This window comes from Bombyx mori, chromosome 4 (genome assembly GCF_030269925.1).
Source record: "Bombyx mori chromosome 4, ASM3026992v2".
Classification (NCBI taxonomy): Eukaryota; Metazoa; Arthropoda; class Insecta; order Lepidoptera; family Bombycidae; genus Bombyx; species Bombyx mori.
This window is the reverse complement of record NC_085110.1, coordinates 18,571,274-18,593,982: the sequence shown is the minus strand read 5'-3', so window position 1 is coordinate 18,593,982 and position 22,709 is coordinate 18,571,274. Positions and strand designations below refer to the sequence as shown.

The 22,709-nt window shown below is 38.4% G+C and overlaps 1 protein-coding gene across 1 annotated transcript in view; it reads right to left on the bottom strand.

Annotated features, from left to right (window-relative positions):
• The window catches only part of LOC101741569 (nephrin), a 396,854-nt gene that overhangs the window by 135,010 nt on the left and 239,135 nt on the right, over window positions 1–22,709 (bottom strand). Inside the window, exons 4-5 of the mRNA XM_038010776.2 lie at window positions 12,849–13,057; window positions 3,714–3,827 (exon numbers count right to left, since the gene is read on the bottom strand). Of these exons, the coding sequence (XP_037866704.1) occupies window positions 3,714–3,827; window positions 12,849–13,057 (323 nt within the window). The remainder of the gene's footprint in view (window positions 1–3,713; window positions 3,828–12,848; window positions 13,058–22,709) is intronic.

Below are 22,709 nucleotides of genomic sequence, written 5' to 3'. Positions count from 1 at the left end.
AAGTCCCTCCAATCAATTTCTCGATTATGTAAATTGTCAGCGGGCCCGTCACGGTAAAGTGGCGCGCGGGCGGCGGAGACCGATTTTCAATATTCGTAATTCAGGTGTTTAGTCAGTGCTGGTGATGTTTTTATGTTTAGGTGAGATGGTTCGGTGCCTGACTGACTGCGACTGGTTACCATAAATTCCTAAGGTTTCCTATATTATTATATTCCTTATATTTTTATTCTGAAGCCCATAGATACTACAGTGTAAATGTTGGTCATCTTGAGACGTGCGATTGAATGTTCATTGACTTTGTAACAATGGCTGCCATAACCTTCACATTGGAACGCATTCCGAAAAAGACAGCTAGGTGGTAGACTGCAGTGCGGGTTTGCAACATTTGGGATTAGGGTGTGAATCTTAGATGTTAACCTTGAAACTGAAAATGGTCCGAAAATTTTAAGACTGAGCTATAAACAAATGGATGTTTTATTATTCTTGAGCATGGTGATAGTTCGTTAATAATGTGATTTGTATGTAGGCGTTGCTTTTGTAAGCTCTCATTACATCAGCATATAGTTTCGGGTTCTCGTTATATTTGCTTTTCCAGAATAAAGTCCATTAAAATTTTATGATCATAACAGACCATTCTACCCTAACTAGAAGGGACTATTAAAATCATTCGTAGGGCTATTAAAACGAAGTTAAAACCTTTGGTATTTTGATAAAATCGCTACGTAATGGTATCTTTTTTTTCCTACCTATGCTGATAGCCTTGAGAGGCTATTTCAGCTTACCCTAGCGTGTGTAGGTGAGCTCACGGCGCTCAAACCGGAGAGTTGCTAACACTGACCCTAGCAAGAGCAATGCTTCGCAGAATCTGCCACCGGATCGGAAACGCGACCCATTGAGAAGATCCGGCGAGAAACTCCGTGGGCTGTGTCTATGGGTTAGTTCGCTCATCGATCGGGTTCTACGTGGACGGTGACCGGCAATGGTTACATCTAGTCTGCTGGTATATAGGAACAATACGCAGACATGCATTAGAGATATTACTAAAGACAAAACTGAAATTCGATAGCGAACAAACATAGCAGCACAACGAACACGAGCTACAGCTTCATGTAAAGAAAATATTTGGAAAACATCGCTACAGAATATCAGTGGCGATGTATTCGGAGCCGATAAAAGCGTTCCCGTGTAGCGTTAGTACTCGAAACAGCCAAACAAACTTGAGATGCGCTGTTCTTTTCGATACTCGCGTATTATCTATCTAGTGCTATGTGATACGCGTATAATATCCGTCAGAATGCGTAACAAACAATTTCGTGCCTTGAACGCAATGTGCATTTCATTACAAATGCTCATGATTAGTAATGATTATTTTCAATAAAAGGCAAATTATAAATCCTCCCTAAATGATCCCTCAAATCCAAATACTCTGTTATTATTTAGTCTGATTTGTCAGTTTTATTGGGCATGTACTTAAAATTCAACTTAATTAGTCTATTTGTCGGTCCCGTTAGGGTTTTCGTCTCCACGAGAAGAGGACTAATAAAACGGATTTAAACTCGAATCGAATCACTGTTAGCATCAAAGATATTTCTTTAAAATCACTTTCTGCTTTGTGTTGTAAATCATTGAAACTAAATCCATTGTTAGAAAACACTATTTTGTGTAAACGCATCAAAGTCTGATCAATTACATTTAAAATGTTTTCAGATAGGTTAAGCTAACTGGATATAATTTGCAGGCCTTTAATTAATAGTGTCGTAGGCATGTAAAGTACATCTGATTGGAATAAAATATGCCGAATTAATGGACATTACGTTAATTGCATGTGAAACGACATTATTGGTGACGAGCTGATCCCCGGAATGCATCTGCGTACTCAACGCTCGCTTTATTGATCGAACAAATTTGTCATTCTAATTGGGTTACATGTTATAATTTATTTAACTAATTGTCTTAGCGAATTACATTAGATACGAACCAGTGCTTGAGGAAGGGACTGGTATTATTTAGGAATGAATGATCTCTTACTAAAGTTTTGTTTAAAAGCAACATGTCAGCTTGCTTTTTATAAGTCGCAGTACTATGCAGATGAGCTCAGAGTTCTTCTGATATTAAGTTGCTAACGGAGTCTTACCTAGCAACGCCACGAACTTTATAATTGCATGTTTGAAGATTAAGATGGCGTGTTCCGAATAGAGCTTTTTATTTTATTGAGCATTAAGTGGATAGACGAGAACATTATTCGATAAAATTCGTCCTTCGAACGGACAAGTATTATAAATTGCATAGCTGCAGAAATGTGCGGTATGATAGCATCACACACATCTCGAGCTTTGTTCAGAACAAATGCTTTTCTCTATTAAAAAAAAACAAGTTTATGTTATTTAATTGTCAAGTGGCTTTTTCAATAAAATCATGTTTGTAAATTGCATAAAATATGCGCGATATATTTAATTAAATATAATATTAAGAACAAACCCGATTTACATAATGAATAATTCAATTAGAACAATCTGCAACATATTTACAGCTTCAAATCTGAATCGAGTTAAACAAATTTATTATATATTCATCGAGACATCCCTGGGTACATTAATTCACTGGGCTAATCCATTGTAGGTAAATTATAATTTATTAGATTGAGTTGAATTGGAGAGAAGCAGGGCGGCCAGGGCGGTATAGCCTGTCACCTACAATACTAATTGTAAGGATTTTGGAGGTAACGATAAATTACGACGGAAAAGGAAATACGCCGCTTAATTGAATAGATGGATCGCGGCTCACGGTTCGTAATTCTGTGCTTCAGTTCGTCTGTTCGAGCCATTTGAGAAAACATAAGTAGACGTACTTAGATCCTACCTGATGTTAAGTCAAGATATTATACAATAATTATAGTCTGTTCAGCTTTGATCAGACAGTACTACTAGTAGTAGTGATACATGGTACGTATTGTGTATAATAATTATAGTAAGGAAGCAGCCCACAGGTTAGCTGCTCTGCCGTTTTTTGAAGCAGACAAACAATTAATGGAAATCTTTAATAGCCCACTTCAAATGGTATTTTCCTATTTATTGGACTAACACAACCCTAATCCAACTCCACGATTCCTGCTCACGCAGAGGCCAGTCACCGTCAACGTCTTAGACAGGTCCTTACGGATCCATTCTGATGGATTAATTTCTCAATTAGATCTGTCTAATAACTCTTGTATTAGATGCATTCAGCTTTAGGAGCAGTCTTAGGAGCTCCGGTAACCGTACTCGTGCATCCTAACCCATGCATCAGCCCCTAATGCGTTTCGGTTTGAAGGGTGGGGCAGCCGTTGTAACTATACTGGGATCTTAAAACTTATATCTCAAGGTGGGTGGCACATTTACGTTGTAGATGTCTATAGGCCCCAGTAACTACTTCACATCAGGTGGGCTGTGAGCTCGTCCACCCATCTCAGCATTATATAAAAAAAACCCCGCTGAGTTTCAGCTGGATCTTCCCAGCGGGTCGTAATTCCGATCCGGTAGTAGATTCATTCGCGAAGCAGCTGCTCTTGAGTTCTTAGGTCTCCTTTGGAGGTGCTTTTTCAAATTTTATCATACAGATAGTGTAAAGAATAGTAAATAAATTATGTTTTTTACTTTGACACAGCCGACAGGGTCATCACAAAATGAGCAGTGGAACAGAAAGTTGATTTAATTATTCCAGGATATGCAACTTACCTCCGAGTACTCTGCACGTGAGGAGGACGTCATCACCTTCCTCGTGAGGACCAAGGGTCGTAGTGTTGATTACGCGACCCCACCTGTCGACCACTACTGGCTTCTCAGGTGGCACTGTTAACAAACATGAATGGTTTTTATTGAATTGTTTATACGCCAGTCGAATATAGCCTTGAGTATTTATTGTAATTACTTAATCAAATTTTAAAATAAAGTTAAATTTTTTTTTATTGCTTAAATGGGTGGACGAGTAGCCGACGACGGCCCACTTGTGGTTAAGTGGTTACTGGAGCCCATAGACATCTACAACGTAAATGTGCCACCCACCTTGAGATATAAGTTCTAAGATCTCTTAGTATAGTTACAACGCCTCACTCTTTAAACCGAAACGCATTACTGCTTCACGGCAGAAATAGGCAGGGTGGTGGTACCTACCCGCGTGGACTCACAAGAGGTCGTACCACCAGTAAGTGATAAAAAATATTTTTAGTGTCTAATATAAATAGAAGAAAGGGCTAAATTCATTCATTTGATAGACCTGATAATGAATATTGAAATGAATACAGTATGTGCACCAGATTCGAGCCATCTAAAACTATTAGAAGTAACTGCTCCATAACGTTAAAAGCTTAAAACATTGTTTCAACAAAAATTGAGTTGACAAGGCGCTTTTTGTTGCCCAAATTAATTACAAAATATCATTTATAAACGAATTGGACAACATGATGTCATTATTTTTGAAAATATTGTTCGCTGTTGAATCCCTGTTATTGGGTCTCGGACATGGTTCACGTTAATTGGATTGAACCCTTTTGGGTATCGGCGACCCATCGAATTGGGAATTTTATATATTGCGCCTCCGGGCACCGAGTGAAATCATCGAGTGAGACTAAGTGTGATCTACATGCGGCTTTTAATTTTATGCTTCATTTTTTAGAAGCATTTAGAGTCTGAAAGCCACGTAAATTTTTATATTAAAGGTTCAGATATAAATAGATTACAATCCGCTTCCTGCTTAGAGTTTGTAGTAAAATGGCAATTGACAATACATTGCGATTGAGAGCTGAGATTCTATTTAATGAATCAAGAAGTAACTAAATCCTTCTAAATATGTAAAGCATGTAGGAACACAGTGGAACCGTTGATCAATTATTCAGTTAAAAGTCTGGTTAATAAGTTCATATTTGTGAACTCGTAGTGTAGAATTCTGTCACCAGCCAAGGTACGTACTCCCGCTGACTCCCAGGTTCTCTCGAGACGACAAAATCGCACGCGACAACCGGATTTTAAATGTTTTACAAAACACTATTAAAATACAATATTTCCAACGTGATTTTCTTAATTAGAAGTCCTAATTCCTCCAAGATCTTTGAACGCATCCTGTTTAAAGCGTTGTTGTATCTCTTTTAAGCTTTTCGGTAAAATATCACTCAATTTCGATGTATCGTATAGAAGGTGCCGATCGCGCGGTTCCATTTCACGCTACGTTTGTCAGGCTTGTTTGTCCGCCTCCAGCCACTACCTGCTTTTACAAAAAGCACTACGTTATTTTGTAGTTTGATTTATTTTATTTTTAGGCGTCAAGTTCTACCACAGGAGTTTCTAATTCATTTGAATCAGTATTAAACCGTTAGAATCCTTATCTACGGTCCGTCTACCTATTTCTGTAAGAAAACGATGCGTTCTTGTTTGAGCGGTAATAATGAGACTCATTAAGTAGTAAGGTAATTCTCAGTAGACTGTTAACTTATCCACTATTAATAATTGAAAGTGTTATAAATACAAACCGAAACATGAAGCGTCTACTATGTGTATTTTGCAAATCACAGACTAAAGTATTAATAACGTAATATAATCTTTATTTTTCGCAATAATGAAATAACACTTTTAACGTAATTACGATTTAATGTCACGAAAAAAAAGTTTATTTTCCTGAAAAAATCTTAAATGAAATGATAGTCAAGAAATTTTTTCGCACTATCCGAGATTGTACAGTAAATATACAAACGAACAATTTTTCTAAATTAAATATCTCTACAATTAATTGGAATTTAATCCCGACCCCTAATACAATAGTCAATGTCAGTAATCACTCGACCGGAAGCAAATTGTACTTTGTTTGTGCGTTTTAATTACTTAAAAGCAGTCACTCTCCGAGTCATCGCAACTAGAACACACAATTACTTTGTGACATAAGTTTAAGCTAATGACTGCTTAAGTGATGCCCTACTGCTACTAGCTAAGATTAAAATTTGGATAGAAAATCATCGAGGTGATAATAATTCATGAAAGCACTTTAGGAACTCATTGAAAATTAATCATACCCTTTTTTCTTTACTACCTAAGCTGATGGTCTTGAGAGACTATTTCAGCATAGCCTTAACTAGTAGGTGAGCTCACGGAGTTCAAACCTGCTAGGGTTAGTGTTAGCAACGACGTCAGAGCAGTGCTTCGCAGAATCTACCACCGGATCGGAAACGCGACCCACTGAGAAGATCCGGCGAGAAACTCAGTGGGTTGTGTCTGTGGGTTAGTTTACTTGCCGAGTCCTTCATCGCAAAAGACGCGTTTGACGAGAACGATGACATCATACCTGCTACAAGTTCACAATATATATATACACTACGTAACTAAACAACTACTTGGGAGTCTACGTTATCTAAGCTAGCTCAAGCCTAAACGCTAAAACCACTCAGATTCTATATCGTGGATCTGATAACAAGCCTGTTGTCTTTCTATTAGCATTCTCCTGATCTTTCCCGTCTAATCTCAATGTAGATTATTTCGATTATCATTACGTCGTTTACCTTATCCCGAGTCAAATCGATTCTAAACTCTCAAGCTGCCCCGTTATTGTATTAAAACACTTTCCATCTAAAACGAGAGCTTCTTTAATCTGAACGCTGTGAATATCTTAATGAGGATCTTCTAAATACTTTCACACGAGCCGTGTCTACTATTAAAATCATTTCTAACAATTCTAAGGTATGTTTTGCGATAGGTGTTGAATTAAATTTCAACATTTTCAAATGAAAATCGAAAACTAATTTATATCAGATTCAACTATTGGAACAAACTGGTTCATGAAAATAAACGTTTTTGTGTCCTGTTCCAAAGACCTAAAATCGAGATGTTTTCTGTGTTACAGCATTTATATAAACTTTACAACGTTATCTCTCGATAATTATCACATTTTCTTTATTTTTACCACCTATTACTCTAACAACTCTTTTAAATCCTCTCCCTTTATTACTGATGTAGTCAGGTTGATTACCATCTTGGCTTTTGGCAAATTATTGTAGGCAACAATCATCTGTGTGCTCTAGTTTTGAAGAGTTTTATTTTTATGCAACATGAGCTCATGTTTCAAAGCACGGATTAACATATTTGTATATAATGTTTACAGGCTCGGGTAGCCGCTTGGTCAGAAGCCGGGCCGGAAGCTTGTATCCTTGTACTAAATGCAGTTCACGTGGCGACCCACCTCAGAGGGTTCTTCACTTCAGATACAAGTTTCGATCGGCTGTCCTGAACCATGCTTCGAGAAAGGTTCTGATAGCCAGAATAACGAGCATCCCTCGTGCGCATAGCAATGCATGCTATCGATGGATAGCTATGCATTTCGTATTGGAAGTTCTTTTATTTATTTATTTTTATTGCTTAGGTGGGTGGAGGAGCTCACAGCCCACGTGGTGTTAAGTGGTTACTGGAGCCCATAGACATCTATAACGTAAATGCGCCACCCACCTTGAGATATAAGTTCTAAGGTCTCAGTATAGTTACAACGGCCGCCCCACCCTTCAAACCTAAACGCATTACTGCTTCACGGCAGAAATAGGCAGGGCGGTGGTACCTACCCGTGCGGACTCACAAGGGGTCCTACCACCACTAATTACGCAAATTATAATTTTTGCGGGTTTGATTTATATTACACGATGTTATTCCTTCACCGTGGAAGTCTAGGTGCAATCGTAAGGAACATTGCAAATAGTTAAATTGCTTTTACAAACAGAAAAATGCAAAATGCATGTTATTTAATATCTAGCAATGGTTCATCCAATGATGTTTTATCGGTAATAGAATTAATGTAAATTTGAATAAATTCAGTAGTTTATCTAACAAAACCAAAATTGGGCTAACCACTGTGAAATGATGTGGCATATTCACTTGAAATTCATTTTATGATGGCCGAGCCTTTATTAATCAAAACTAATTTGTGAATCGTACTCTCGTCTGCCAAAAGTTTCGGTTTGTCTTTGTACAATATAAACAGACTAAATTTGGTAGTTGGCTTCTAGTTGAACCATTAAAGGGTAAAGTTAGATTGAGCGAGTCTGCCGTGTCGTATGTAAAACCCAATTGAGCTGCGATGCTTTAAACGGAGCAAGCCAAAATAGCCCACCGTTGTGGCCGGCAGCACCGCTATATTCCACAATCAAATTAAGCATATTTGAACCTTACTACTTTGGATTAGAAGCTTGGTTAGGGACCAGTATTGTTCAGTTTAGGTTGGATGCTAATCGAACGGTGCTGTTGGCGATCACCTGCGCTGTATTGGCCTGATTAATTGCTATTGGTTTAGGGACCAGGTCCCTTGAATATTGTTTCACAATTGATTGAATTAAAACGTTATTTAGGGTATTTTAAATACAGACCTATTATTAGGATTTCATTTAGCCTGTGTATTGCTGCTCCGAGGTACAGATATTGCTTCTAAAAGTCATACTTATTATGTGTGTAGGTCGTGACCGCCTCCATCTATAAGTTTCGTACTCACGATGTTGTGCCTTCTCGTCTTGTCCTCGGCTTCGCTAAGAGCATCGTAGACTGTGTAATCGAAGGTAGTGCGGACCTTGGCAGACCAACGCATTGGAGTGCGCGGACTTCGTAAGGGGTTCGGCTCCATGTCCGAAAAAAGTCCATGGGATGCGCAGCATTTCGCTGTAATTTCTTTTTGACGAAAATTCAAATAAGCTATACCAGTGGGTCAATAACTTAGGTGCAGTTTGGTCTACCAATTTTTTTCCCACTTTCATCTTGAGCTAATTGTAATCTCTAAAATTTTGGACAAGTCTTTTGTAGTTCAAAATGGTCACTGATGGTAGGACCTCTTGTGAGTCCGCGCGGGTAGGTACCACCGCTCTACCTATTTCTGCCGTGAAACAGTAATGCATTTCGGTTTGAAGGGTGGGGCAGCCGTTGTAACTATATTGAGATCTTAGAACTTATATCTCAAGGTGGGTGGCGCATTTAAGCTCTAGATGTCCAAGGGCTCCAGTATCCACTTAACACCAGGTGGGCTGTGAGCTCGTCCACCCATCTAAGCAATAAAAAAAATCCTGAATTTAATGAATAGGTATTTATTCTGATTATGATTACTGAGATAGGTACGGGTATAAAAATCTGTTAGGTATCAATTTTAACATTTTACGGGGATGGTACTTTCCCTACGTGAAAACAACGTGTTACAACGAACATCTAATGAAGGGACTCGCTAAGACGTTTCAGCGCGTTACGTTTTTCACTGCCCCCCAGATTCTAAAAAAGCAAAGAGCAAAATTTGTTATAGGATTATTTTTCATAAAAGTACTTTCTCAGCTAAGAATACCATTAGGCACTATATAATTTAGTATTATATTTATTTATTCTGTTTGTTTTATGTAATTAAGTACAAATAGGAATAATTTAATGTTGTTTGATATTTTTTTAATAATGTTTGCTGGCCGTCTCGGCGTCACGGTAGATAGGGCCCCAAATTGCTAGACCCAAGATTATTGATTCGATTCCCACAGCAGACAAACATTCGTGAAACGAACAGGCTTATTTTCCCTTTGTCTGGGAATTTAATATCTACATATGCTTTAAGCGTATTTACAGTGTCAGTCTTTTATTATATTACAGTACAGTTAGTATAAAGTCTCGCAGTTAAGGGGCAGATAAATTGAAAGCTTATTGAGTTTCGTCTCATGTTTGCTTTCCGTAAATAAAATTGGTATTCGTGTAAATGAATCTCTCACCTTCAGCAAAGTGCGAGGAATGTAAGCTATTAGCATTTCCACGGCATTTCGTGCGAAGGTCATATTTTCGCTTTAGACATGTTTGTTTTTGTTTGTAACAAGAATTAATTTAATGGCATGTTTTGTAACAATAATGGAAGCTTAATTCAGTCTAGAAAACCATTTATTTCCTTAGGTGTCATGGTGTGAACTGCTCTTGCCGTAAAGACCTGCTTAGCTTCTGCGATACTTACTCTATCCCGATTCAGTTTGAGCCCACGTTATGACCGGTTTGGGCTAGTACTCAATATCATGTGGGTTGTAAGTTCAATACACTTCTACCAACTTATCTCAAGTGATATACAACACACTGGAAAATATTTTGTTCACTGACTGGTGTTAGGAGCTTAACGAAAAAGAAAGATCTTTCACCAAGCTGGTGGAATTGCTCGATAGACCGACACGATGACGGTCCAAATGCTGTTGTTCGGAACTTCGTACTTGTATACATATGCAAACTTTTATTGAAAATGTCGTTAGCGGGATTCAGGCATCTGTCAAATATCTTCTGTTATATGACAACTACTGCTACACCACTCGCATCCAAGAGCGGGGTCCTACTCTTTAGTTAGCGTTGTCAGTGCTGAGATTAGCTTGCAAGTATCAGCGCTGCTCGAAATCTGCGGTAACTCGAGACTGAGCTTGAATGAAGCGTCAGTGCCGGAAGTTGTTCATGTAATATAGAGTTACTGCGTCGGAGATGTATGCCCCATGTGTTGATGATTCGCTCGTGGGCTGGGAGAAGCTGTAGCGGCCTGATGAGGCAGTGAAGGTGCAAGCCGCAGGACCAAGAAGCGCGGTGAGCCGGCTGTGATGCTGGCTTGCTTCAGGATAACTGATGATAACGCCATGACAAGGCATTTTTCAAACTATATGACGGAGAGGTTGCCCCCATGGCTGTGTTGTTTGGTGATACTGAAGTTGTAATTTCTATGGGGACTATTGAACATTAAATGGTGAAGAGAGACCAGGCCGCTTGCATAAAAAAAACAATCCACATATTACACAGCACTTTGACAGCGATTCGATTCAAGTAATAATGCCAGTAAACTAACGAAGCCACGTTAATTCACTTCGAGTCGCATTAATTAGTTTGGATGACACGGCGCCGCGCTAAGAATGTACCCAACATTGATTGGAAATTCCGTCAGGCCTTCGATATCAAATTACATTTAGCAGCTAAGAATGCTTTCATCTGTTTCATAGCAACTTGTTCGCAGACTCGTTCACTTTGATAGTTGTTTAATTGTTGAAATGTAAACTAAATTATTTGACCGGAAGTGGTAGTCCAGAGTCAGCAGTGAAATTGATTTGCCTATGTTCATATTTCTGTTGTGTGTGTCAATTTTCATCCCTAGATGGCCGAGACCATATTCCCCACCGTTGCTGTTTTTTACAGCCAATGCACCCTTTATGATCTTCTGTAACTTAAATAGATCACACACTCTATCCCCATTGACCATATTCGGGCACCTAATTCCACATATCCAGAGTGCTCACTAGGCGCGGGAACCTCTTAAAAGATTCGGCCCCGACCCGAAAAAAAGTGGGGTCTTTTTCTGCAGGAGACTCTATCGGTCAGGGAACCTCGAAAAGATAACTTGTAGAGTTCCTTTGAACCCCTGTTTCTACGGCTGACTCCACGGGCCTCAAGGCCACGAGCATTCCTCCATCACAAAAGGTAGTATTCAATAATGATTAAAACCCGTATATCTATCAGACAATTCTAAACATGCCTGGCGCCTTCAGCCGTACAATTGCGGATTACTTGCTTATCTAATAAGGAGTGAGGCTCACCGGATTTGCTTAATTGATTTTCGGATGAAATTAAATATGGTGTTAACACCACATATAAAAAAATTCAAACTTTTAAAGCAAAATATTAGCGTATTCTTAAGGAAATCGCTACAGTGATTTATTACCATCTCAATACATTTTTGATTTCGGAATGTCTGAATAAATATCATCTTCACGGTCTACACAAAAGTTAAAGACGAAAAATACTTCCTTAGAGAAGTTAAATGTTCATCATTTTACGCTAAAAGATTTGCATTCGTCAATAATACATTTCCAAAGATCATTTTTACCATGTTCTAGAATTAATTATCCTGCTTACTACTTGACTAGACCTAGCATGTTTCTTAGAAGCTTAAAAATGTTCTTTGGCTATGCCTGAGACGTTATCAGTTGCTAGTCTCCATGAGTAAGAGTGCCTACTCTCTGCACGGTGGGTCACTACATCTATGAGCATGTGCATATGGGCGCAATAAGCAATTTATGCAAAATAAATTAATGTCAGAGTCATATAACTTAAATATATATTGTGAATATTAAGCTATATTTTGTGAATAGTTTCGCAGTAATTACATTTGTATGTTTCAAAGAAGTTGTAGTGGCTATAACCATCACAAAATAGCTATTTGCGTAGAAACTAAGACGTAGCTTTTTGTAATAAACAAGTAATGTTAATGTTTTATATAATTGTATTGTATTTTCATTGTAATAGATCTTAAGTGTGAAAACCATGGCGTAACGCCATGACATACACAATAACAAATAAAAAAAGATGTGGTGTCGTGGGACACCAGGTAGGAACGAAATTCCTTCGGTTAATGTAGAATCGACACAATTTGCAAAAAAAAATCGTGCTCAATTTTATGTAGGTTTTCTTGATTTTTCTCTTAAATTTTGCTGATTCGTTTTTATTTAAGTACAGGAAAGTATTTAGGAAATTCAGTATTTTAGGTAATAATAAATTACTTAAAAAAAAAATCGTAATTCAAATTATCAATTAAAATAACAAAATATGTCTCTTTATTTTTGTTTGACAACATAAAATTACATAGAAATAGAAATAATTACAAAAAGAAGGAGAAAGAGAAAGGTATTATACACTACTCGCTTGTGTATACGACTGTCGCGCCTGCGCACGTCTCATTTAACGGTTTTATTCCACGGGCTTTTTCTTACGGTTTTACTATCACATTTTTTTCAGTTCGGTCGCGCAGCAAAATCCCTATCTCCTCCAAGCCTGCCGTAAGGAACTTCGTTCCAAAAACCATAATTGAATTTCACTTACCGACAACAGTAAGATTGTAGCGGAAACTAGTTGTCTGCGTGTTGCGGAAATCCACCCGGCACCTGTAGACGCCCTCGTCGCGGCGCTTCACGTCCCGGACCAGCAGCGACGCCGGGGCGGGGGAGGTGGAGAAGTGGGCTCGAGGACCGAACACTTCCGGAGCGGACCAATGTCGGGCTTCTGACAATGGCTTCCCGCGGACGTCGAAGCTGTAACAACATTTGCTATTTGAAAAATTCTGAATTCATTCTTTAACCTTTCATCCTGATGTTGTGGATTTGAGATCTAGCACGTTATTCTTATTCTATTGTCATCAAAGGAAGACCAGCTTATGGACAATCTGTCATGTTCCCATCGTTAACAATGCCCTAAGCTTGTTAATGATTGCCATAAAAGACTGAGGTGATCAATTCAAGTTTGTCTTGACAGGCACCTTTAAATCCTCATGACTTTACCAGTGACTTGGTGCACCGATACAGCTTCACCACTGTGAAAAACCGACAACAATGTCAGGATTCGCTCTTTTTCATATCATATAATAATATATGTACACGCATCCCATCATATTAAACAATATTATTAAGCCGTATATATAATATGACTTGAATTAGAACAAACAGGCCTACGTTACCGATCTCTGGACAAGAATGTGTTCGTACCGCTATGTATAATCCCTACAAGCTGTGTATACATCATACATGGCCAAAGAAGCACAATAAGTAAGTACATAATTCCACGTGTAAATAAATAATTGTATGCAATAACATAATTATTTGACCGAATCGGTAATGCAGTAGATAGCGGCACTGACTGGTGCGTCGAGGGTCGTGGGTTCGATTTCCATATAGACCAAACATTCTATGGTTTCTAACATTCTATGTAACATTCTATGGTTTGTTTGCCCTTTATCTGGGTGTCTATTATCTATATATGTATGTATTTAAACGAATATAAGTTTTTATTTAACCCTATAACACAGGGAATCCTAAATTGGGGCCGGATGAGTGTGTGCGATTTGTCCCCACTTATTATTATAGCCATTTTACATTCGACTACAACAGAACAGTTCTAACTTATACACACGTACAATAAAAAAAGATACGTATACGTGAAATATATAAATACAGATTAAAATAACGTTCGAGTAGGTATTGTAATCGAAAATGTATTTAAAATGTATTCAAACTTTTATTAGCCCAATTTGAGTTATTAATTATAATAATTTTCTTACTATCCTTTGAATCCTTTCACATTACTTTACGTAAGATAAAACGTAAAAGTAGTTTAAATCACAAAAGTTGGTTGAATTGCGTATCTGCGTATCGAATCCAGTCATTTTAAATTAACATGAATGTAATAAATGAATCCATTGCTAACACAATTTCGGCTCGCAGTTAACTAAAGGGTCCAAAGGAATAAAATTCGTTTCGATTCGCGCACATTGAACATTTTATTTCTAAATAACCAACCGTTGGTTTCGCATTAAATAAATTACAGCGATGTAACATTTAGGTATCTATGTATTACAATGTAGATTCAATCAGGGTCACCCGCCAAGCAACCGCCGCGCCGGGCGCCGACCCGTTCTCGTGTGTACATAAAAACGCAGCGAACACACACCGAACAAACATAGTTTAATCTCGGTGAGGCTGATCGTCGGGAGCGCCAATAAAACGGTCGATTCCTCGTTGGACCAAAAACCAAACGGCTTACTTTTGTTTTCCGGAACAAAAATCGCTGGAATATATTGTCAGCGGCAGGCAGTATCGCGGCCGGGGATCGTTTGGCCGCAAACCGCACGTCACAGCAGAGCGCGGCCTACATCTGCCCTTTCAAAAGTTGAACGGGAACACGCGGCCCTGAGTGCATTCATCGCTGATACGTCCTGTAGGTGATAGCGCGTGAAATGGCATACGCTTTTATTCTCGCCATAAAAAATATCAATGGAATGTAACACACGCTGTTTCTTTTTTTTTAAGATGTACACGTCTGTTATTATTGACATGGTATTTTCTTGTTGTGGCGGGTAGCCATCATAGGACACAAGATATTTGACAGGTGCCAGACATGACATGCTTACGACATTTTCAACATAAGCTGGCGTATATTCCAAGTGCCGAACAACAACATTCCGGCTGTCGGTCTACCGAGCAATTTCACCAGCTCGGTGGAAGATCTTCCCTTTGCCTTTAAGCTCCCCAAATTATCTTTACTCTCAATTATTTCACATGTCAGAAATATCCCGATCGAACAAAGCATGTTTTAATATGTATTTCAGTCCAATGTAACATAATTAATCTTAATAATGAACGATGTGAGATCCTCTGGCTAGGGAGAAGGTGATGGCGTCCACCAGACTCTTTAAATTCTGTATTCGCCAAATTTGAAGTTCATAAAACGACTGGTGATGCTATGCTTTACCTAATGTTTTTTTTTTAATTAACGATCGTAGTTATTGCCTTTCAGACTTCGAAAACGATCCTTGAAGATAAAAAACCACTAAACCGATTTAATCCTTTGAAATTTGAACTTTTTAAACCTTAAGCAAATTAATTTAAAAAAAACCATTTTGTTTCTCTTAGTAATTTTAATTTATCGGGATATTAACGGGCTCGTATTTTTAGGGTCCGATAGGCAAACAGAAATACGTAATTCTGCGCAGGCCGGCTGCCGACATCAGCCATGGTGTAGTCGTACTTATTAAACTGAGGGCAGGGTAGTCGCTTTGTAATTCATAGCAAATTTATTCACTAAAATTTAAAAAGTGTATATTTTATAGAAGTTCGTAGAATGTGTAAATAATTATGTTCTTAGATCGTAAAAACATATTATGACATTAAGTGTCAAGTAGATAATTCTGACATTCCACTCGTAGGTCTTAAAAGTATAATTTTATAAAAACTGTTTGAAGGAACTAGCAATATTCAGTTAAGTTGTTTTTGGGATTATTTGTATCTTACTTTGACCATAAATCCGAACTACGGAACCGAACAATGACTACACGCTACCCCACCTTCTCATTTAGTTCTTACACTTGGCTCACCGCCTTCTTTTTTAGTTCTTAATCGCTTAATACCATAAGGTTGCAACTTGATAGCTGAATAATTTGGTTCAAACAAACCACCCTGCCTATTTCTGCCGTGAAGCAGTTTCGGTTCGGAGGATGGGGCAGCTTACAGCCCACCTGGTGTTCAGTGGTTACTGAAGCTCATAGACATCTACAACGTAAATGCCGCCACCCACATTGAGACATGTGTTCTAAGGTCTCACTCTTAACAGTACAACGGCTGCCCCGCCCTTCGAACCGAAACGCATTACTGCTTCACGGCAGAAATAGGTTGGGCGGTGGTACCTACCCGTGAGGTCTCACAAGACTTCCTACTACTAGTAATTACACAAATTATAATTTTGCGGGCTTGATTTTTATTATACGATGTTATTACTTCACCGTGGAAGTAAATCGTGAGCATTTGGTACGTATTTCATTGGAAAAATTGGTAGCTGACGGCGGGATTCAAACACCGATGCATCACTACATACGACTGCACCGGACGTCTGATCCTTTAGGCCACGAGGACTTTTTTAAAACAATTCTCCCTGTGGTGCCGCGGACTCTAGTAACTATTTAACACCAGGTAAGCGATAAGCCATTTTATTAACCTTTGCTTACATTAAAGACTTAATACAGATATATAGTCCAAACACTTCAAGGGTACATAGAATCCTCATTGTAACAATTTCAATGTAATATACGTGTTTACGTTCTGTCTGTTAGAGAGGACCCAAACGTGGGTTATATTAAAGTGCCTTCGGATCCTATTAATCATGCGAGGGCCGGTGCTTCATGATTTTAATGTGTACTCGTTTACGCGGAAAATTTAAAACGACGTAACGAGTGTTGGACTTTTAGTGATGTTTATAGCAATGAGCGTTAATGATGTTCATTATTTTGGTGTGTGCAAGAGCGGGTTTTATGTTGTTAGGTTAAGATAGATACTCTTTTTTTTTCTAATTGATTGACTAAAGCAGTTGAGTGGGTTTCAAAAACGGATTCTATTTACGTGACATCACTTACAGATTATTAACAGAATTATGTCACAGATAAATAATGGGTCATTCTGGAAGATAACGCTATTTCTTAAGCAGTAAAAGCATATATCGATGAGTAAAAGGATTAATTTTGTCAAATTAAATTTTAGCTAAAAACTGGATTGATTTGATTTAAGCACAGTATCGAATGGTCTATATAATTGTAGTAATGATATTTACCGATAACCAAAAGTGATTAAAATTTGTGATTAATTAAGCTGATTCATATTATTATACTTACTAAAATTAACTAAAACCTTACTTTAAGCGATACGGGCCTACATGAAGTGTGGCACGACTGATCTTTTGATCTGCTTTTCGTTCCCTAATCAATGTATTAACAACGTTACTGCCATAGACAAAGGATAATTTTAAGTGACTTGTTTTTCTGTCAGCATAAATAAACAAACTTATTTTCCCTACGATTTGGTATGAAATCCAAAGTTTTTACGTACAGCATCCCCTTTTGCGCGGTTTTCTAGCTGTGAGTAGGAGATGATTAGTTGATCCTGTATCGCGAGGGTGTGCCTGAATGGGTAATAACGCGGGCGACGTTAGTGCTCTGATGTAGACGAAATACGTGACGTTAGGTTAAATGTGTCGGTCCAAGTCTAAAGCGGTCGCCATTTGTGCCACTTTCTATTAACGATTTAATTCTTACGAGAAGAAAGTGGGAAAGAAAGAATCGTGCCTACGCCAAGGAAATCGAAACCTCGACTTTGTATCTCAAGTTGTGGGTGACCTTGTCGCATTTCGGATAGGCTTCTATCGCGCGCAGCAGGCGGACAGTAAGCTCACCTGCCGCTCTGCACTAACACACAAAAACGCTTCAGCCTTTTACATTTTACCTCTTTACTTATCAGACTTTTTATCAGATTAGAGTTTTATTGATTTCTATTCAAGGGCGTCTAAGTAGTAATGAACTAACAACTGGACTAACTACTGGACTCTATAAGCAATGCGTCACGTAACTAATAGTTAATAAGCAATAAGCTTTATTTGAGATTTGAGCCTAAATGGAAAGGATGGTGGAATGCAGACCTGATGGTTTATTTCTTGCCCTGCCCCAGGTTTCCTTCGGAGGCATTTAAGGAGTTGTTAACAAATTTCAGCCCTCGTGGCTGAGTCCGTGGTCACTCCACCATTTCTTTAAAAAAGGTAGTCGAGTACTTAAATGTATTTGTTCATACGCTCATGTGGGCAGGCCAACTCAGAAATATTCATCTATTATTGTACAAGATATTAAAATAGGCTGCTTCAGTGCATCTATAGATAGAGACCACCGCCCCACACTGCTACCTGAGCACATGACAGTTGTAGCTTAGATTACTTGGTTTACAAGGGCGCCATAAACACAGGACGACAAAAAAAACCGTGAGGACGAAATAAAATCGGGTGCCGTAAACTGACCCGCTCAGCTGATTTAGCGCTTCACGTCACGTTCATCGTTCGAGCCGCGTAGTCGGATCGTATGGTATTAAGCTAGTCTTACATTGGGCTTGTTATTTATTGGCGTATGGGGGTAAGCGTGGCGATGTCAATGCAGGCTCGTCAATGACGAGAGTGAAATCATTAGGCATTAGTTTTTGTTTTTTTGTTTTTATTACTTATATGGGTGGACGAGCTCACAGCCCACCTGGTGTAAAGTGGTTACTGGAGCCCATAGACATCTACGACGTAAATGCGGCCCACCCACCTTGATATATAAGTTCTAAGGTCTCATGTATAGTTGTTGTATAGTTGTCTCATATATGTATACTCGTTTTTATGATTGTCTAAATATTGGATAGTGGCGCGGAAAGCTATCACCTTCCTGCCTATTTCTACCCTAAAGCTGTAATGCGCTACCGAATAATTGAGACTTTGTCCTAATTTTTCAATTTTAAATATCCACTTTCAATCAAACACAAGAAGAGAAAAAAAATATCGCAGACATTATTCTCCGTTAAATACATCGCAAATTCGCATTAACGTTTTAGATTCGGTAAAGCGAAATCGGCTTATTTCCAGGCGAGCGAGTCAACGAACGAACGCATTTTCAACATTTCCTTTCAACATTATGAATAAAGCATTCATAATAATGAAATTATTTTTTTATATATTTTATCTCCTATTATTTTATATTTTAGTAAAGTTTAAGCCTATTGTTTTGATTCTAGTTAGTATAAATAATACGGTCGTCGATGTAACATGAATAGCCCCGCTTTTTTATACTAATTGCTTTTTTAAGCAGACGAGTATATGGCCTATCTGATGGTAAGGTTGGTGTCGCTCATGGACGTCAGTAACGCCGGGGGCAGAGCCAAGTCTCTTATAGGCGTAACCAAACGATCGCCCGTCTATTTCAAGCTTCGACCTTTGTCTTAAGGTGAGTCGCGGTTTTTACTTTGTGACATCTGCAGACTTCGAGAATACTAAGTCGATTATAAGCTCGCCTGTCTGTCTACTCCTATCTAATAAAATGATTGTGGATGTGTCCATTAACCATTTTACTTTTTTATGTTTTTTTTTTTAAAGTATTAGTTTAGATTAGTTTTTTATTGCTTAGGTGGGTGGACGAGCTCACAGCCCACCTCATGTTAAGAGGTTACTGGAGCCCATACACATCTACAACGGAAGCCCACCTTGAGATATAAGTTCTAAGATCTCAGTATAGTTACAACGGCTACCCCACCCTTCAAACCGAAACGCATTACTGCTTCACGGCAGAAATAGGCAGGGTGGTGGTACCTACCCGCGCGGAATCACAAGAGGTCCTACCACCAGTAATTACGCAAAAAAAACTTAAACCATTTTAGGAATATAAATTAAAATGTAGGTATACTTTTTTGTAGCATCGTTATTATATTGTAGATCCATGTTAAATTATAAATTTCGAATCCTTCAAATTATATGTACACCGCAACCAATATGCTATTCGAAGAAACCATCAGCTGTTAATTTTTTTCCTAGAATAGATTCTTTGTTTTTTGTGTACAGCAAAGTTCACAACCCATCAACTGTCAACTGTCAGTGATTCGTCAAGAATAAGAATTACATTAACTTCTAACACCTCAAGATTTGCTTTGAAGAAAAAACAGCGTTTTCCTTTTAAAGCTCCACACGTGATATATTCTGGCCAGGAATAGATGCGTTGGAGTGTGTCAGTTCGAGCGCACGACACGTGAGCACACCTCCCGACGCGTGTTCTTCATTTTCATATTTGTTGATCGTGCGACGCTAGTTAGGGCGAGGTGTATTCTGTGGAATTGCTAATTTAAACATGAGCCGGCTCGCGGCGTCCCTAGCCGCTCCTTACTTATGATAGAATGGTTTTGAGCGCTGTTATCCGACGAGCAGGGTGAATGTTGAAACAGTTTTTTACTGCGTACGACAGGAGTGGCGACACGGGGCGCTGTCGCAAGCGGCACGCCACAAGGATATACCGAGTGTCGTAATATCGGGCGGAGAAATGTTTTTATCAAGACAACCATCAACTTGGAAGCTCGACACTGGTATTGCGTATTATTAAACGAGGCTGCAGTTACATCTGCCATCGCTTAAGGCAGACTTGAGATATTTATATAAGCGCAATTAAACTTATATACTAAACTACCGTTTGACTATGTGTGGCTTTTACTTTTTAAACGACGGGTTGGAAAGTAAATTGTATTAACAGTTTGACCCGTAGCTCAGTCCTGACTTCTGACCTCGATCGGCAAATGTAATCACCAACATAATTATTTGTGTTACTGGTGGTAGGACCTCTTGTGAGTCCGAACGGGTAGGTACCACAACCGCGCCTATTTCTGCCGTGAAGCAGTAATGCGTTTCGGTTGGAAGGGTAGGGTAGCCGTTGTAACTACATATACTGAGACTTTAGAACTTATGTCTCAAGGTGGGTGGCGCATTTACGTTGTAGATGTCTATGGGCTCCAGTAACCACTTAACACCAGGTGGACTGTGAGCTTGTCCACCCACATAAGCAATAAAAAAAAAAAAAAAAAATATATGTTTCTGATCCAATATTCTTCAACATTTTCTGGAAATGCAAATATCGATTTATTTCCATTATGTTCACCTCCGTAATTCTTCATTTAGAGACTAAACATAAAAATACGTTTTACATTACAACGGAGAAAAGAAAAGTACTCCATAAAGCAAATAACAAAACACTACCAAAATTGTGAACAATACCGAATATTCTTCGCAGACAATTTGACTACACTCTTGGAGTGCTCACAATAAACTTGACTGTGAGAGCTCAGTCTAGATCGTATTGTACTTGAGGATCTTAAATATATATTTTCCAAGCATCGAGTTATTTTATCGATAAACCATATATAGTATTGAGCAGAAGACTGTATTTGAACAAGAAATTCATTCGCCTGTGCTATGTGTATTCGCTTGTATGTTCAGCTATGTAATGTGTGTTTTAATATAAATCGAAAATTGATATTCATGTGAACCTGTGAGGCTGGGCGGTTAGCCTTCATCAGTCATGTTCATAACATGGGAATTCATTTTTAGATGTTATGTAATTAGTGAGTTCACGGAGTACTTCCACGAAAATGCAGTCGAATGAAGAGCAATCAACTGACGTATTTTATTTTATTGCTTAGATGGGTGGACGTGCTCACAGCCCACCTGGTATTAAGTGGTTACTGGAGCCCATAGACATTTACAACGTAAATGCGCCACCCATCTTGAGACATAAGTTCTAAAGTCTCAGTATAGTTACAACGGCTGCGCCACTCCTCAAACCGAAACGCATTACTGCTTCACGGCAGAAATAGGCAGGGCGGTGGTACCTACCCGTGCGGATTCACAAGTGGTCCTATGTTAGGGCACTGTTTAGAATTCATCTATTCAATCGTGTTTTCATTCAATGCTTCTGTTATAAAATAGGCAGATATTTCTGTTTCAAGGAAGGTTCGAATGGTAACAAATGTAAATTATACGAATTAAATGTTTCATATTTGATTACTCGTTTTTTGTTGTTGTTGTCAGTGTCATTACCGAGTATGCTATTTCAGGTACATAGGACATACTTTGTTAAAAGTATTTTTTTAAAAAGAAAATCCGTGGTAATGAAAATAACCGTTCCAGGAACCAACTAGAGCTCCTGTGCTTACCTTCATCACAACCCTACAAGGCTAACAATTTGTAAACGTAGCCTTTACATCATTAGCATCGGCGACGGTTGCTTGAACAGATTGCCCAAATCACGGTATAAACATTTTTATCCTTGAACTTTATAATTAAAAAGTTTCCCAACATTGTACACAAAAAACAATGATTTATCGAATTGTAAAACCGATAGATGTGTTCAAACAAAAACCTTATCGATGGAAACAAACAACAATTCAATTACTTGAACACAAAGAATGAACGACAGCATCAGCGTGGCACCAGTCGACAATAAACATACAAATATTATCGCCTTTGTTACTTGTTTCCTTTCTATCATTTTCATGTAAAGGGGTTTTGTATTCGACGCTCATTACGTTTATTTGTTTTTATTTGCTTATAAGCACTGGTTAACTATTATATTATATCACAATATTGATATAAGAGACAACATTATGAAAATCGGTTCGCTACTCAAACAAACGAACAAAAGTCAAGTATGCGGTACAATAATCGGTAATTTGGATACCTTAAGAGCATATTACCATATATCATATTTAGCATGTTACATCAGTATTTAATATACAATTCCATCCACATGACACTCCTAGTCTCTGACGTAAATTAATTCAGTAGACGACTAGTGTCGTTCATTGAGACTGA